Raw genomic sequence first — 18052 nt, forward strand, 5'->3', positions numbered from 1 at the left:
ACAGATCTGCATTTCAATTACCAAACCTTTTCTTTGCAGACTTGGACATTTTGTGAAGCTCTGAAAAATCTGACTTACTTTTTCTGTTGCACTGTAAAACCCGACAAGTTACGGTAACTCAAACCGTTTTAGGAAACTGATTGCCTTAAACCATTTAAGTTTGGTAAAACCCAAAAATATGAGTACTATAAACTCATATACATTGAGTTTAATTAACTTATTCTTTTTAACATTAGCTTAGGCAATTATTTGAGTTAACTCAACTTTAAAAATGTAAGTTTATTCCACTCAGTCAGTTTGAATTCAGGTAACAAATCCAACTAAGTCTTATCAACTTTTTGCTACTTGAATGGTTTGAGGAAACCGATTGCCTTAGATGGTTTAAGTTCATCAAACTCAAAGCAATAAAGTTACATAAGACGTACCAAAAACACTGGTAATAATGACAGAACAGGTGGGTTTTCTTAAGTATTTATTGAAATACAACAAATGTTTTAAAGCATAAATAAAAATAAGTGATCCGTTTAGTTAAAAATATAATATTTACGCTTTATCTTATCAGACTTTTCACCAAATAAGCAAAGACAGCAAAAACAAGGAAATGTTTAACAAAATCCCTTTTTAAAATACTAATTATAATTGATAATATTAAAAATAATAACAATAAATGATATGAAACACAGTGGATCAATTTTAAAATAAAATATAAAAAAAAGGTTTTCCTTAAATTTTGTATAGAAAGTACTGTTAATCTTAAGTATGTATACTATAAGGGAATACATTAGTGCAAAAAAAAAAAAAAACCTGTACACTGAGCCAAGACTTGGCAGATATCATCTTTAGATACAATCAAAACATCCAAGTCAAAATTATTTATACAATGCTTTTTACAATACAAGTTGTGTCAAAGCAACTTTACATTACTGCAGTGACCATTTGATCTGGATACAGACTAGACCTGGTGGCTACAGCAACCTCAGAATAAGAAAGAAACAGACTAATATTAACATAGACGCAAAAGTTCCATGTTGCCACAAAGTCAGATTGGAGAGGACTCATCTGGTTCTCGTGGTCTTGCGTCGATGGCCGTCTAGGTGATGAGGTCTTCAATGATGATCTGTCTCTGGGGCTCATCTAGTTGACGTGGTTTCTGCTGTCATTCCATTGGGTTTAAGAATAATGTTCCCTCTTCCTCCTTAACAGTGATGGTGACAGCTGCCATCTGCACCTGATCAGGCTCCCGTTTTCTAAATGCAGTAAAAGTTTTGTTAGTGTACGTCACCAAATATCATCATATCTAAACAAATCAGACATATTTACATTTTCATAAATTACAATAAAGGTGTGAAGGATCGGGAAAGTGTTTATTCAATAAGGTATGTACACAATTTAAAACAAAAAACCTGTAGTACTTTAATTTTCACATCACAACTTCCAGAGTTGTTTATCAGCAGGATTTTCAGATGTGAATATCAGCTAAATGTTTTAGAGATTTAATTTAATTTACATAAACTCATTTTACTAATTTACTATTTAATTTGACAATCTAAGGTTCTTTATTACAGAACAGAGAGAAAAAGTGATAGTTCACCCAAAAATGAGAATTACTTACTCTAATGTTGTTCCAAGCCCGTATTCCAATTTAAACACTGTGGCTCGTGACGATACATTGAGGTTTGAGACACAAAACTATCGGTCTGTACAAAAAACTGAACAGTATTTATAATATTATTTACCTTTGATCGATCGCAACGTTCTACTGTCCTCACAACAGCCGGCGCATGATGCGTCAACGTGATCTGCCATAGTAGATGCAGGCACGGAAGCGGTCTGTCATGTGTACACATCACTCATTGTTTACGTAGTGCATAGTGGCTACTCAAAAGGCGTTTCTCAATGTCAAGGAAGGATCCTCGGAAGCCAGAATTTCGAGGATGCTACGTCATCGACATCCGTCGAAGGACTGTTCCAATGTCGAGGATCCTCGGAATTTCAACCAAGGACTGCGTCCTTCGTTCGAAAAATATCCCATACACAGGAAAGGATGCATAAGTGTAGCCTTCGCGCTCTTCGCGCTCTAAAATCACCCACAATCCTATGCGCGCAGCTTTGCTATCTTGTTCAAAAATACAAATGTCGGACGTTAGCGGAGTCATGAAGGGAATGAAGGGATCATTTTGCTCAATAGGGTAAAAATAGTGTAGTTGGGGAAATTAAAAAATAAACTTGTTTGTGAGATAGGACAAGTCTTTAACAAATAGTTGTTAAATTATAAATATTTTTAAATATCAAATATTATTACAATGGCTTGGTTGAATTCCGGTCTGTTATTTCTTGATAACAGACAACCGCGAAGTATACGGCACACGGTTGCCATGAAAAACAGAGCGCTGCTATGGACGCAGTTCTGTTCACTCAGGCAATATAATCGTTTTTAAATCAATAAACTCCTTTTTAATCATATTGATTTTTTGACTGTCAAGTGTGTTTAAACAGTGCAGGGTCAATTTGACGTAATGGATGTAATTATTTTTAAATAAATGATAAGAGCGGACCTTTCACTGAGGTAATGACGCAATAACGTGCACTTGCTAGCCTGTTCCATTTATGTGTTCTCCGAATGCTTAAGAGGAGCCTCGCCCAGCCTCTGAAGGAAGTGACTTGGAAGGACCAGTCCTGCCAAGGACGTATCCTTGACATTGAGAAACACCTATTGATTCTGGCAATTGATTAAAAACTAAAAGATTACGTTTTCTTGTGCAAACCCATCCGGGAGTGTTGACTTTTCACCGACTACAATCGCCAGAGCACGCTGACGCACCATGCACAGGTTGTTGTGAACACGCTCCATACAGCGGAGAGTTCCGGTGGATCAGAGGTAAATAATGATGTAAATACTATTAAGTTTCTTGAACAAGACAGACAGTTTTGTGTCTCAAGATCTCAATGTATCACCACGGGCCGCAGGGTTTAATTGGGTTTTGTCTGTGTATGTTTTTTCCCCTCAAAGATTTGGTAACTATTGACTGCCATTATATGACTGACAGACTGCAATGGTTTGAGTTAAACATTTTTGTTTGAACTATCCCTTTAAGGTATTTTTAATGATATCTGAGAACTTTCTGAGCCTCCATAGACAGCTACGCAAATGGAATGTTCCTAGACCCATAAAATATATTTTTTTCATCTGTATTAATTAAGTATATAACTATAACTATAATCACAACTTAAAAGACTTCACTGGTATTCTTCTGAAGCAACACAAAATAAAAAAGACTGACAGAATGACAGCCAACCTGAAATTTAAGATGTCATTCACTCTGCCAATTCAGACTGAATCAAAATGGTAGCACACTACAAACATTACTGGTCCTTAGATGTCATGATGTTATTCTTGTGGGATGCTAGTTGAGGTTTGCCATTTTTCATCTGTGCTGTGTATTCACCATTGATCATTGTTTAGGTCTAAATTTCAAATCTAATATTCACATAAAATTACAGTATTGCTTCAGAAGAGCAGAGATTGAATTTGTGTTGCTGGTAAATCTGGACACAATTACAATTGCATCATCAAAAAATAAAAACTGAAGAACTTTACTTTTTATAACGTGACAAATTACATCTTGTAATCTCGTAATAAACACTAAAGCCAATCAATTTGTATATATCCTAAAGCCCATCATATAAATATAATGTGAATTCTACTTACTTCATTTTAGGCTTTTACTGCAGCAGCTTGTTGCCAATGACATCACACCACCCCTTAGCTCTGAAAAGATTGATGTAAAAAACATGACAATTTGTTAGTATGAATTTTAAATAAGACAACATGAGGAGCAAATAACAGTCTAAAATGTTAACTAACTTAAGGTTAACAAATCAGAGTATAAACGCTCCTCACCGGGCTTGGGCGAGTATAGTAACGTTAAACGTCAACGTCACATGGATATTCTAGATGAAACTGACAAACCAAATAATAAAAAACGATTAACAAAAAGTTTAAACATTTTTGAAAATAGGGAATGTGTGTTTGCTTTACCTTGCTTCGGAGCTGTGGCGCGAGTGACGGTTAAAGATGTGGAAGATAGTTCGTCTGTCAGCCGCCTCTCCAGTTTAAAAATAAAAATTGCTGGACTCGTTTGTGTCCGACTGTGAGAAACCACAAAACATATTTATTAATTTATCACTGACAAACCGTTGTGTTTAACACTGCATATTTAACACCTCCCGTTGATAACTTTGATGTAATGACGCCATAGCTGCCTGCTTGATCTTTGCTAGACAACGTTATACACAATAAAGTTGACAATAAAACACAAGTCGTTCGAAAGTGCTTAAAACAGCAATAAAGAAGTTTGAAAAGCTTAACTTGCCTGATATTTTCCAGGAATACGTCGCAATCCATCCTGCTGTGATGCCGTGACATGAGTGAGAGGATGAGCAGACGTGATTGACTGAAAAAATGCGCGCGGTTTTTGAAAAAACCCGGAAAATATTTAGCCTCCAGTAAAAGTAATTATTTTAAAATTATAAATCTAAATCTAAATGAAATAGATGTATGTATTTATTATATTATCGTTATTATTATAGTTTATTATTATGGTTGTTTAATTATTATTAAAAGTAATATATTACCATTTAGTTAGGCTATTTATCTAGTAATGAAACATCTAATAATCTAGAACTATATTATACAAACGTGACTTCTCGAAAAACTATATTAGAAATCATGGATTAAGCTTATATTTATTTTAAATATTTTGTGATCGGCCATAGACATAGAGTGTATGGCAATAATAGATTAAATTAATTTCTAGTAACTTATTTAAAATGAGTTCTGCTTAACCTAATTCGCGTTTGAGTTTACATCACTAAAATGTATTGAGTTGAAATAACTTTTAGAAATTTTTGAGTTAAATTAACTCATTTCATTTAACGAATTCCACTGTTAGGTTTTACAGTGTGCTCTCTGTTTAATCACAGCAATGACTGACATATTTAAGAGATCTCATTTGTATTTTTTCTTTCCCTTGAAAAATGTACTGTAAATTCTGGAAAACAAATGCTTACAAGGTGTACCATTTAATTACAGTGTGTACAGATACAGGTTTAAAGGATGTTGCATAAAGAAATCTCATTACATATTCTCTTTAGTTTCCCTTTCGCTGAAGCTATCTAGCTATTAAGGAAAATCCGTTCTAATGTGTTGAGCACTCAGTCAGTGCCATATTAAGAGGATCTCTCTGTGCACCACTAGCACTTAAGCATAGCTTTGCAGCTTTCAAATCAATTCAGCTCCTCTGTTTACCAGCAATCAAAATGGAGCATCTCTTCCTGCAATTTCGGCCTCACTCTTCAAGGCGTGCGTTACAAACCTTGGGTCTCCATTTGCGTGCTCTGTTGCATTGCATCATGTTAACCTCAACAAATACCTCAGGTTTTTAAAACTGCAAGTGATGGATAACGCATTGTTTCATGTGGGTGTCAGCTCTGATTTGTGGAGGATACGGAAAGCAGTGGCTGCCGGTTCCCAACAGCCTTTAGTTCCTGATAACATTCAGTTCCCTGCTTTAAAAAACAAAACTGGGTAATGAATTGGTTTTTGCTCTTTCCTAACTGCCACTCTTTCTTAATCCGTCGGGTCCATACTGAGTGTGGAATGAAACCATTCCTCTCTTTTGGGCCCCATGTGGAGACAGGAGGACCAGTCTGGCATGTTGTTCACACAGAGAACTGTTCCCCTCTGAGAACACAGCAGCCCGGTATCAGGAAAGCAGCTTTGCCCTGCTGTTTAGCCAGCAATAAGAGTTCTAATCCTTCCACTTTAGGTTCTGCTGAATTCCATTTGGGTTGAGGTCAGCTCCATTATTACACTGATTATTCCCCGATGAAAGTGGAAAGTTTGCGGATTAGATCAAGTCAGGGGTTGATTCTCTGTATCAGCACAAATTCTAGGTCATTTCTGCTACACATAACAATAGCTTAATAAATTAGTCGGACCTCTGCTCTGTGCTCTCAGAACGCTTGTGTTCTGTCTGGAGTCTGGAGACCCTTAGGCCATTTTAATAGCTGATGTTACATCATTAATGCTATGTTACTTATGCCTGGGGTCCCCTGACAAATATTCTCTGATTAGTGTACAAAGTACATTAGCTACAAACTTGCAATTCTGACTTTTTTCTCAGAGTTGCATAATATAAACTTACAATTGCGAGAAATAAAGTCAGAATTGCAAGATAAAAACTGACTTTTTTATTAGAATTGTGATGTAAACTCGCAATTCTGACTTTTTCTTCGGAATAGCATGAGATAAACTCACAATTGTGAGTCAGAATTGCATAATATAAACTCACAATTCAGATTTTTTCTCAAAATTGCATGATACAAACTCACAATTCTGACTTTTTTCTCAGATTTGCTTGATAAAAACACGCAATGGCAAGTTATAAAGCCAAAATTACGTGATATAAACTTGCAGTTGCGAGTTATAAAGTCAGAATTGTGAGATGTAAACTTACAATTCTGACTCTTTTCTTCTTGCAATTGCGAGTTTGTATCTCACAGTTCTGACTTTTTTCACACAATTCTGACTTTTTTTCTCGCAATTGTGAGTTTATATCTTACTATTTTATCTTAATAACTCACAATTGCGTGCTATAAAGTCAGAATTGCAGGAAAGTTTTCTCAGAATTGCAAGTTTTTTCTCAGAATTGCAACTTTATATTTCACAATTTTGACTTTTTCCTCTGAGTTCTGAGAAAAAGTCACAATTGCAAGATATAAACTTGTTTCTTAGAATTGCGGGTTTATATCTCACAATTCTGACTTTATAACTTTTTTCTACATTTATAACTTTTTATAACAAGCTTACATCTTAAAGTTCTGAGAAAAAAGTCTGATTGTGAGATAAAAAGTTGCAATTACCTTTTTAATTTTTTATTCAGTGGCAGAAACGGGCTTCAATGAGTAGGGGGCTATTTTTAAGCCTACAAAAAAGTTTTGCAAATAAAACTTCAATCAAACTTTAATTTAAAATAATTCACAATAAATAACACAAACAAAAAAGGTTCCATAAAGGAATAGTTCATCTAAAAAATTGCTGGAATTTCACTCACCCTCAGGATATTCTGACTCTTTTCTTCTTGCAATTGCGAGTTTGTATCTCACAGTTCTGACTTTTTTCACACAATTCTGAGTTTGAGTTTGTTTTTCATTAGAATAGATTTTGGAATTTTAGCATTACATCACTTACTCTGCAGTGAATGGGTGCCATCAGAATGAGAGCCAAAACTACTGATAAAAACATCACAATAATCCACAAGTAATCCAAATGACTCTAGTCCATCAATTAACATATTGTGAAGATAAAAGCTGCATGTTTGTATAAAAGGCATTTTGACTTAAAATAGCCTAGAATAGGCCTTTCTTTGTCTCAATTAGTTTTGCTAAGAAAGCATTTTGCTTGCAAAACTTTTTTTGTAACGGACCAATAGAACACATTTTATATTCATTACTGTTGACCCTGTCCACTGTGCTTTAACTTTTTGTCCAAACAAAAATAATTTGTAAATTTTTTTTCCAAACAAAACCATTTGAAGCACTTGCAAAAATGTTTTTCAAGCCTAAATGAAAGCACAACTGATTGAGACTCAAAATATTGGTTTGGCTTTTTTTGGATGCACAATAAAGAAAAATAACTTCCTTCCTAGTATTCCAGATAGTTGTTTATTTTGATTTGTTTATTGTATTTGTTTATGTGTTTTTTGCTGAAGTGGAAAGCATTGTAAGTCACATTTCACATTAAAAAATGCATGTCTAATTTGGGATAAGATTAAAGCTGCCTGAGTTTTCAGCATGAAAACTAAAGCTTACCTTCACAGTTCCTGTTAGAAAAATACTGGTTTAGCAATGGTATGTAGCAGGTACTGCCACAGCCTGACATCTGGGCACCGCGTGTCTCTGGGCAGAGTGTGTGAGTGTGTGCGTTTGTGCCGCCCTTTCAGGTTGTGTTCGGCTGAATCGAGAGGTCAAACAGGGGCTGGATTAGACGGGTGAGAGACTGAAACATGCGAAGCCTGTCCTTGCTGCTGCTGATAACCTCAGACAGCCACTGTTCTGGGTCAGGAAGAGAGTAGTAGGGGGCGTGAGGTACAACGTAGAGAGAGAACAAAAAAAGTTGGTGACCTTCCTATGGACGAGGATTAAAGTGTGCTTCCTGTGCACATCCCCCTCTGTTCTTTTCCCAGGGTCCCTCTGACACCAGCACCGCAGTCTCAGCCTGGGCCTCGACTTTGGGGCGGGGTCTATATTTAGCTCTCCAGGGTCACACGACAGCTTGGCTAACCAGTGTAGCTTCTCAAAGTCTGCCCTAAACCAGTTTGAGTAGTTCATGTGATTAACACTAACTGGGATGTGCTGCATGAGGCCTTTCTGCACGGTTCATATACTAACACACACACACACACACTGACAGCGTACAGGTTACATACACACAAAATTTCCATTGAACTCACAACAGGTGCATATGCACATAAAGTCTTCTTTCAAAAAAATTACCTGTAAGCTTTTGAACAGTAGTGTATTTAAAAGTCTACCGAGTTAAAAGTGCCTGTAGTTGAAGAAACTATTCACAGGCCTGCAGCCTGAGATGGGAAAAATGCTTCACAATGCTTTATCTATGGTCCATATTTAGTGTTATAGTGTTTATGTAGAGTGTGTTTATATATAAGGCAGATTTATTTTGTTTTCCCTCTGCTGTCGTGCTCTCAGACGGTTATTCCCAACTTAATTTCTCTTCCCTCTCTCTCTCTCTTTCTCTGTCTGTACAGACTCATACTCAGCCGCTGGCAGTGAGGGCAGTATCTCCACCTCGGTGGCCTCTCTGCCGCCCCAGGCTTCGGGCAGTTCGGCCCCAAACTCCCCAGGCTCCCGTCGCTCTGTCAGCACCCTGAAGAAATGGCTGACCAATCCAGTGCGTAAGCTGAGCACCGGGGCGACCGGGACGGCCAAGGGGGAGCGGCAGGTCCGCAGACTGGAGGGCAAACCCCCACCTCCACCTGCCAGGAGCAGCCAAGACCTGGGCAGCCCACAAACAGAGGAGCAGTTCACAATCCTGCCAGTCATAGACAAAGAGCTGGTGAGGAAAATTATTTGATGTGTATTATTTTCCTTATACTTTTATGTTGCAATAATTTCACATTCAATCTTCAAATGAACGTAGAAACAATATAAAGACATAGTAAATATGGTAAATATTTGACTGAAGGTATCACTGATACTAATATTACTGATGTCTCAGATATTTAACCATTGACTATAGCCATTCAACATTTGAGAACAGCATTTAAAATTGAGAGCTTTCAATTTTAACATTTGTTTGACTTTAAAAATGAACAACTTCTAATTTATGTGAACTTTAAACAATATTCACATAAACCCTTTATTAAGTAGGAAATATATAGGAATTGAATAAAGTTATCAAACGCTAAATGCTATATTGAATATAGCTACAAAAGTTATTGATTTGCTCTTTTTAGGGCCCAAGCTAATAAGGTGCAGGGCCCCATTAATCCCCTAAGGAGGTTTTATTATTATATATATATTTTTTGACTATCCGGGACACTTTGGGGGCCTTAACATGCTCAAAAACTCTTGAAAATTGGCACACATATTGGAATCTGCGCAGATTGGATGCCGCAGAGGCTAGGACCCATGTGTGGCACAGGGGCTCTATACAGTGCCCCCTGAAATACAGTCAGAGAACTTGATGTATATGAAACTCCTTGTCATAAGCTCCACCCAACAGGAAGTGAGCTGTTCAGGTCTGTGCAAAAAGCGCATGCTCTGGAATTTGCGAAACTCCTCCGAGGATTTTCCACCGATTGCCACCAAACTTGGTCAGCATGACCTCAAGAGATTGGGGTTTGGGCCCGCCATCGCTGCTTGCAGCTATATTTTCTTTTGTTCTTTGATTAACAGACATCACAGCAGCTGGGTTATTAGATTATTTGGCTGCTATTACTTTAAGAGCTGCCACTGCTGGACGTGATGTGGATCTGACACGCATGCTCGTAGGTTCATTCACGCTTTTAATATGAAATGATACAGGCTACAGTGCACAGTGCACAGTTGAAGTGTGCGTGGTACAAGCACAGTATAACTAGGGTGACCACCTGGCAATAGATCTGTTGTGGGACATAGAATTGATTTTGCGGAACAATGCAGGAAATGTGTGAGATAGATACATTTTCTACTGCTATGCTATGTAAATACTGATTTACATCCGTTGTTATATGCGCTGATTAATGTTTTTGATCATCTTACATGTAAGCGAGAGAAAGCATGTCTGTTTTGCAAGAGTGATGAGAATCTACCTACGAGAGTAGAGATTTGTGCTTGAGCATTTTGATGCGCCCTCACATTAATGTGCTCTGGACATTTGTTATTAAAATCACCGCATCAAACTAACTATTAAAATAAGAAGAAAGTCACGTCTGAAAACTGCATTGATTGTTTAAATAGAGAAAAATGAATGGAGAATATCGTCTTTATCGATGCACACTCGACCACTGCTAAGTGCGCGTCTGGAAAGTTTCCCGTTTGATGTAGTCAAATAAATAAACGCCTTCCTGTAAAGAAAGTGAGTCAATCAGTATTGTTGAGGTAATTCAATTTTTTCTGTTTCCTGGATGAAAAAGATGAATTCTTAGAAGTCACCACATTATCATTTTTATGTCTATTTACTAGGGGTGGGCATAGATTAATTTTTTTAATCTAGATTAATCTAGATTAAATCTTGGAATTAATCTAGATTAATCTAGATTAAAATGGCTAATTTGAATTCTGCTGAAGGCATTCAGAATATGTGTGCTACCCAAATAATGACTAAAAGTAAGTCTTCGAGAACGGGCCAGGTGGCGCATTAGACCAGGCGCTCATCTCCTGTTTCCAAAATGCATCACAAACTGCTTGACAATTGCATTTACAACATAATTACCTATACAAACTTGTGTAACCAAGTACTTCTGCGCAAAAGGCTGCACGACGTGCGCGTTGCCGTTAAATACACAGACGCGCACGGGCATGGATAGCCTATATGCGTGCATAGTCTTTCTTCGATTAAACTGCGTTGCTTTTAGAAGCGTCAATTCAGTTGTTGCATATAGTTTAATGTCTTTATTTCGGGATTATCAAAGTAAATTATAACTCACGTGCCCCAGTAAAAAGGGTCTAGCAACGCAGCTGCCCTGAAGTGGCTTCATAGCTGCATCCATGTTTGCACGTCTCATTTGATGTGGTAATTTCACAGAAGTTGAAGACTCGTTCTCGCCCCCTACAGTGCAATTTGACTAGGTATACATCATCCGCGCTAAAATATCAAGGTGAAAGTCATCATATCTTGCGTAGTTTAGACCCAGCTCCCAACCCAACTTTGAGAATAGATTAACGGCGATATTTTTTTTATCGCCCGATAAGAGTCTCACGTTAACGCAGCACGTTAACGCCGATAACGGCCCACCACTACTATTTACAAATGACAAACTTATACTTCCTTTATCAGTTTATTTCTGTTTATTTATTTTGCACATAAGCAAACTGTAATGATTGTATCAAGAACATAGTGAAATGTTAAAAAAACCTTAATGGGCAGTTTAGACTAATATGTAGACAACATTATCTCTGTTTGTAAAGCATCCTACAAAACGAAGATATCCAGGATATAGATGTAAGTGGTTGAACATACTCTAGACCTCAATATTTGACTCACAAACCTGAAGAACGGTGGCAATCAACAAATCTAAAAAAGATGAGCTCTTTATATCATAACATCTAACTAAAATAATCACAAAACAAAAATGAAAAAGTTTAAAAGAAGTCAGCAAAGAGCAAAACAATAATCCTGTAACAGTAACTGCGTAGTTTATTCATGCTGCAGTGCATGCTGGGAACTCACAAAGCCTTGACATTTCAGCAGTTTTAAATTCTTTCTTCAGACAGCTGTGTTTGACTAATTGGGACAATATTTGGGGTAATTCTCATCTCTCTTTTTTTCAAAAAAACTGTATTTTCTTAGTATTTGAGACTTAAAAGTTTTGTAAACTGGAAAATATGCAGCGATTTTATCATTCCTCAGCTAGAAAAACATGGTTCTGAAAGTGATTTCAACAATATTGTTCTCCAGTGTCATTATCATTATAGCTGTGGTTTGAACAACCCTTATTCTCATAATGATTTGTACAAGTATATGTTTGCCGTTAACATTATTGTTTTATTTTTTATAGTAATTGCCCTTGTTGTGAACTGAACAACAATAATGAATAATGAACATTATTTTAGCTAGTTGCCAAGGCTAGCCAAGGAATTAACAGAAAATATAAGAATAAAATCTATTTCATAATATTAACAAATCTATAACGGACAGCATTTCTTGTTTTTTTATTTAGTTTAACTTAAACACTAAACTAAACTAATAAAAAATTATATACACATCACAAAAACAAAACTAATAAAAATCTCTGAACAGAATGAACATAAAATATAAGAATAAAATCGAAATATTAACAAAACAATAAGACTGCATTTCTCGTTTTCATTAAGTTTTCACCTAAGTACTAAACTAAACTAAAACTTTTACTTTGAACTAAAACTAAATAAACTAAAATGAATAAATACAAATTAATTTAAAAACATCACAAAAAATAAAATAAAAATAAAAACACAACAAAATTACTAAAATGAACAGAAAATATAATAAAATCTATTTCGAAATATTAACAAAAACTACTAAACTATCTAAACAAAAACTAAATGAACTACCAAAAAATTAATTAGAAAACTATATAGACATCACAAAACAAAAACTCATAAAAATATCTAAAAACACTAAAAACACAATAAAAACACAACAAAATCAAATGAACAGATAATATAAGAATAAAATCTATTTCAAAATATTAACAAAAACCATGACAGCATTTCTCATTTTCATCTAGTTTAACTTAAGTACTAAACTAACAAAATTAAAATTTCAAACAAAAACTAAATGAACTACAATTAATACATATAAAGTCATTTTAAAACTATATAGACATCACACAAACTAATAAAAATCAATAAAATTGCTAAAATGAACAGAAAATATAAGAATACATTTTTTTTAAATATTGACAAAAACTGTAACAGACAGCATTTATCATTTAGTTTAACTTGAAGTACTAAAGCTAAAACTAAATAAGCTAAAATGAATGAATGAAAATGAATAAAAACTAAATATTCAGTCAAGCCCGAAATTATTCATACCCCTGGCAAATTCAGACTTAAAGTTACTTTTTTTCAACCAGCAAGTTTTTTTTTTTTTATTATTAGAAATGACACAGACGTCTCCCAGAATATAATAAGACTTAGCCATGACTGTCCACAAACCAACAGCAGAGAACTTTTCAGGTGTTTTTCACCTGTGGATTAAAACAGCTGTTTCCAATGAATCAGGGTAGTTAGGATGCTTTAGAGCAGCTTGGACTATTTGGAATGGTATAGAACTTTGGATTTTCCCATAGACTGTGACAGTTTGCAAAGGGTATGAACATGCCACTTTTTCTTCAAATGTAAATAAAAGCTGAGAAATATTTTTTGTTCCACAATGATGCCTCCTATTATCTTATTATCTTTTGGGAGAAGCCTGTGTAATTTCCGGTCAGAAAAAAACTTGCTGGTTGAATAAAAGTAACTTCAAATCAGAATTTGCTAGGGGTATGAATAATTTCGGGCTTGACTGTACTGTACAAAAAACTCAACAAAATGACTAACATTAAAACCAAATTCTAAATATTATCATAACTATACTAGTTACATCAATGATACTAAAATAACACTGCCATTAACACTGCCCATGCAATATGTTTCATAAACAGCATCAACAAGCCTTCTTGTGTTAAATCTGTCACTCACAGAAGCATCAGTTTACATCACAGTACAGGTGTTCCTCTGTTTTTCATTACACCGTGTAAATTGCACCACACCGTGCGACCAACTGCTTGCTAGAGCCCTGTGGTTCGCCTCTGTCCGATTGAACTGTTCGATGTGACCTTTAATCGCTGTGACGATTAAAGGAATTAAGGGTCAGCTTTATCCTGACCCTGAGTATTGATGTTTGTGAAAGACCATGAAGGTTGTGGTTCCTGGTTCTTATAAAGCAGTTTTGTGTTTTTGTATGTGTGTGCAGGAGTGGAGAGATGGCCTGCCTGCTCTCAGCGACTGTGATCCAGGCATTCAGCAGTCCTACAGCTTCCAATCGGACTCTCCGCAGGGATCCACCACACTAGGACAAACACAGGTAAGTCAGATTAACACAACCAGACATTTGGCTTAATTTTGAATGCTTTTTTAAATCAAAATTAAATTCAGTTATGAAACTAATTTGATTCAGCTATAAAGCAGCTCATGTAATTCAGATGTTCAAGGATCTTGTTCACATGCCTCTGTATGTGTCTCAAATTGAACTTTGAACATTAGTGCCCATTAGAAGTTTCTGGGCATCTGAAGCTGAGGCTAGTATACAGACTTTTAGTAAGAATGACTAAGGGAAAGTGAAAACAAGAAAGGAGGTTGTAAGGGACTTAGGGACTTTCTGTCATCTTGCACATGGGGGTCGATGTGTTTGTATCCACACTAAGGGTGAGAGAGGCCAGATGGTCATTCATGACTGATGGGTCATTTGTTGCCAGGCTCTCTCCCACAGGTTGAGCCTTAAAAAGTGAAAACATGCATTGATCAAACACACATCCTTGTTCTTCTTGTAAAGTTGGGTCCAAAGGGCTTCTTTTTTGTATTTTCTATTTTAATATATATATTTTTTATAACTTTAATTAGTCTCCTGTTCAAAAGGTCAGTAAGAGAAGTCTTTAAAGCTCAGCGGGGCTGAATTTATGTATTCAAAATACAGTAAAGACTGTAATGTTGTTGCGATTTAAAATAACTGTTTTCTATTTTAATATATTTTAAAATGTAATCTATTCCTGTGATGGCAAGGCTGAATTTTGAACTGATTTGGTGCTCAAGATCAGTGTTGGGAAGGTTACTTTAGAAGTGTAATATGTTACAGATTACAAGTTACTCTATTTCAAATACTTTATTGAAGTAATGTAACTGATTACATTTGATGGCTTTTCTAAATTTCTCATTATTCATTTTCTGGGTGGCTGGTGCCCTACAAATAATGAATGTAAGATGTTAAATATTATTTCAAATAATTTACTGTATTATTCTGTGAATAAAACAGCTTGTGAATAGTTACTTTTATACCTCAGCAAAGACAACAGTATAACTTATGTTAACGATTTGGAACCTTTAGAACGTTTTATTGTTGTTTTAATTAAATACATGTGAGGAATGAAAGATTAGACAGCACAGATGTTTTTGCGGAGAAAAAACAGTATAGTTTAATGAAACAAATGTCTCATTGTAATCGAAAAGACCACTGATTCACATGAATACGGTCATCTGGCCCACCACATTAAAGAGCATGAAAGACACATTCAAAGGCACATTGTTTGTAGTTTGCTATAGAATTGAACGATTTTGAAAGCTGAGACATTGTTTAATATTAAAAGTACCAAAAGCACAAAGCTTATCGCTATTATTGGCTGTCTGGCGCTCTACAAATAGGTCTAATGAATGTAATTGAAGACGTGAAATATTATTTACAAGCATACTGTCCCTGCGGGTATAACACATGGTATAATTTCTGCTAATAATCCCACTAATATTTAAATAAATCCTGGTGGCCTGGCAACTTCTTCTGGTGCTCCCAGTCCGGGCCATTTGCATGTGCAGTCTTTAATTGGTCTGATTTAATTATCGCAATTTCGACTTTATTCTCGAAACATTTTGACTTTATTCTCGTATTTTCAACTTTATTCTCAAAATATTATGACTTTAATCTTTAATTTTTTAATTTATTAATGTGACACTAAAACACCATCGCACAAAACAGTTGTGCTGCTTAATATTTTTCTGGAAACTGTTTTAAGGATGCTTTGATGAATATGTAGTTCAAAATTACAGAATTTATTTAAACTAAAAATCGTTTGTAAGATTATAAATGTCTTTTGATTAATGTAATGCATCCTTCCTGAATTAAAGTATTAATTTCTTTCAAAAGAACACCAAACTAAACTGTAACATATATTATCAACATAATTTAAATGAAAAATTTAATTGGAATATTAACCTGATTCTGTTTTCTATCCTCTTCTTTCTTGCTAAAATAAATAAATCTCTGATTTTCAATGTGGTCTCAGACATTTTAGACTGTACTGCATATTCTTGCATATACATGTACATAAACTGAGCCAGAACACAGAAATTAATATAAAACACTGTGGACAACACACACATAAATAATCACGATAGCCGGAAGAGAGTGAATGTAAATCCAAATTGATGGCTAAATGCGGTAACATTCATCATTCCATCAGAAGTTGAGTGATGAAAGGTAATTATGACTAGAGGTGCAAAACAACAAGGGGAGGAGACTGAGATCTCAAGCACTGTAATTATAATCGGAAATAGTTTATTACAGAAACAACATGAACTTAAGGTCGAGACATGCAAGTTATACTAATTACAGTGTCAGGCGGTCTGTGAGATTTTTATTCATTTGAAAGAAGTCTCTTATGCTCACCAAGGCTGAATTTGTGATGAAAAACACAGTAAAATGTGTGATATTTTTACAATTTAAAACAACTGTTTTCTATTTTAATATATACACTACCAGTCAAAAGATATTTTGTTTATTAAAAAAGTCACTTCTGCTCACCAAGCCTGCAATTGTTTGATCCAAAAATACAGCAAAAGCAGTAATATTGTGAAATATTTTTACTATTTAAAATAAATGCTTCCTTTTTTAAATATATTTAAAAATGTAATTTATTACTGTTATCAAAGCTAAAATTTCAGCATCATTACTCCAGTCTTCAGTGTCACATTAACCTTCAGAAATATGCTGATTTGCTGTTCAAGAAACATTTTTAAATATTAATATGATCAATGTTTAAAATAGTAAAAACATTTCAGGGTTCTTTGATAAATAGAAAGCTCAGAGATCAGTATTTATCTGAAATAAAAAGCTTTTTTTATTTTGGGAAAGAAATTAATAGAAAATAACACTTTTTATTCAGCAAGAATACTTTAAAATGATTAAAAGTGATGATAAAGACATTTATAATGTTACAAAAGATGTTCTTCTGAACTTTCTACTCCCCAAAGAAACCTGAAAAAATTCTGCTCAGCTGTTGTCAACACAATAATAATAAATGTTTTTTGAGCAGCAAATCAGAATGATTTCTGAAGGACCATGTGAATGGAGTAATGATGCTAAAAATTCAGCTTTAAAATCACAGGAATAAATTACATTTTAAAATATATTCAAATAGTAAACTCTTATTTTAAATAGTAAAAATATTTCAAAATTGCTGTACTTCAGATCAAATAAATTCTTTAAAAAACATTAAAAATCTTACTGTTCACAAACTTTTGATTGGTAGTTTATTTTAAGTGTAATTTATTCCTGTAATGGCGTTGAAATTTTCTTCAGTGTCTCATGATTCTTCGGAAATCATTCTAATAGGCTGATTTGCTGCTCAAGAAACATTATTATCATTGTTGGAAATGGTGCTGCATTATATTTTTGTGTGAAATTGTAATACAGTGGCCGATGGTAAGTTTATTATTAGTAAATTCCACCCTTAATAGCTTATGCCGATATTTTTGTTTTATGTAGAGGTTTACGTATTTTAGAGTTTAATTAATTGGTATTGGTGCTTTTCAGTGTTTTGAAATACTCTGTAACTTCCTGCCTCTCTCCATGGTGAGACTGAGGTGCAGTTTATATCATAGTCATTTGTGTCTCTGATTCAGCTCAGCTGACACCCCACTTTGTACCTGACACAGAAACATTTGCTGTGGGGATCCAGCGTGAGTTTATTATTTGTTGGCTAATGGAAAATTCCTGAATGAATATGTAAGCACTCCTCGGATCCGGCCTGTCTCCCGG

At 35.0% G+C, this 18052-nt stretch overlaps 1 protein-coding gene across 2 annotated transcripts in view; it reads left to right on the forward strand.

The window, feature by feature from the left end:
* Positions 1-18052, forward strand: part of arhgef25a (Rho guanine nucleotide exchange factor (GEF) 25a) — a 101609-nt gene that overhangs the window by 57520 nt on the left and 26037 nt on the right. For both annotated transcript variants that reach the window (XM_073822924.1, XM_073822925.1), the window contains 2 exons: positions 8829-9136; positions 14222-14332. In XM_073822924.1, the coding sequence (XP_073679025.1) occupies positions 8829-9136; positions 14222-14332 (419 nt within the window). The remainder of the gene's footprint in view (positions 1-8828; positions 9137-14221; positions 14333-18052) is intronic.

Source organism: Garra rufa, chromosome 18, assembly GCF_049309525.1.
Source record: "Garra rufa chromosome 18, GarRuf1.0, whole genome shotgun sequence".
NCBI lineage: Eukaryota > Metazoa > Chordata > Actinopteri > Cypriniformes > Cyprinidae > Garra > Garra rufa.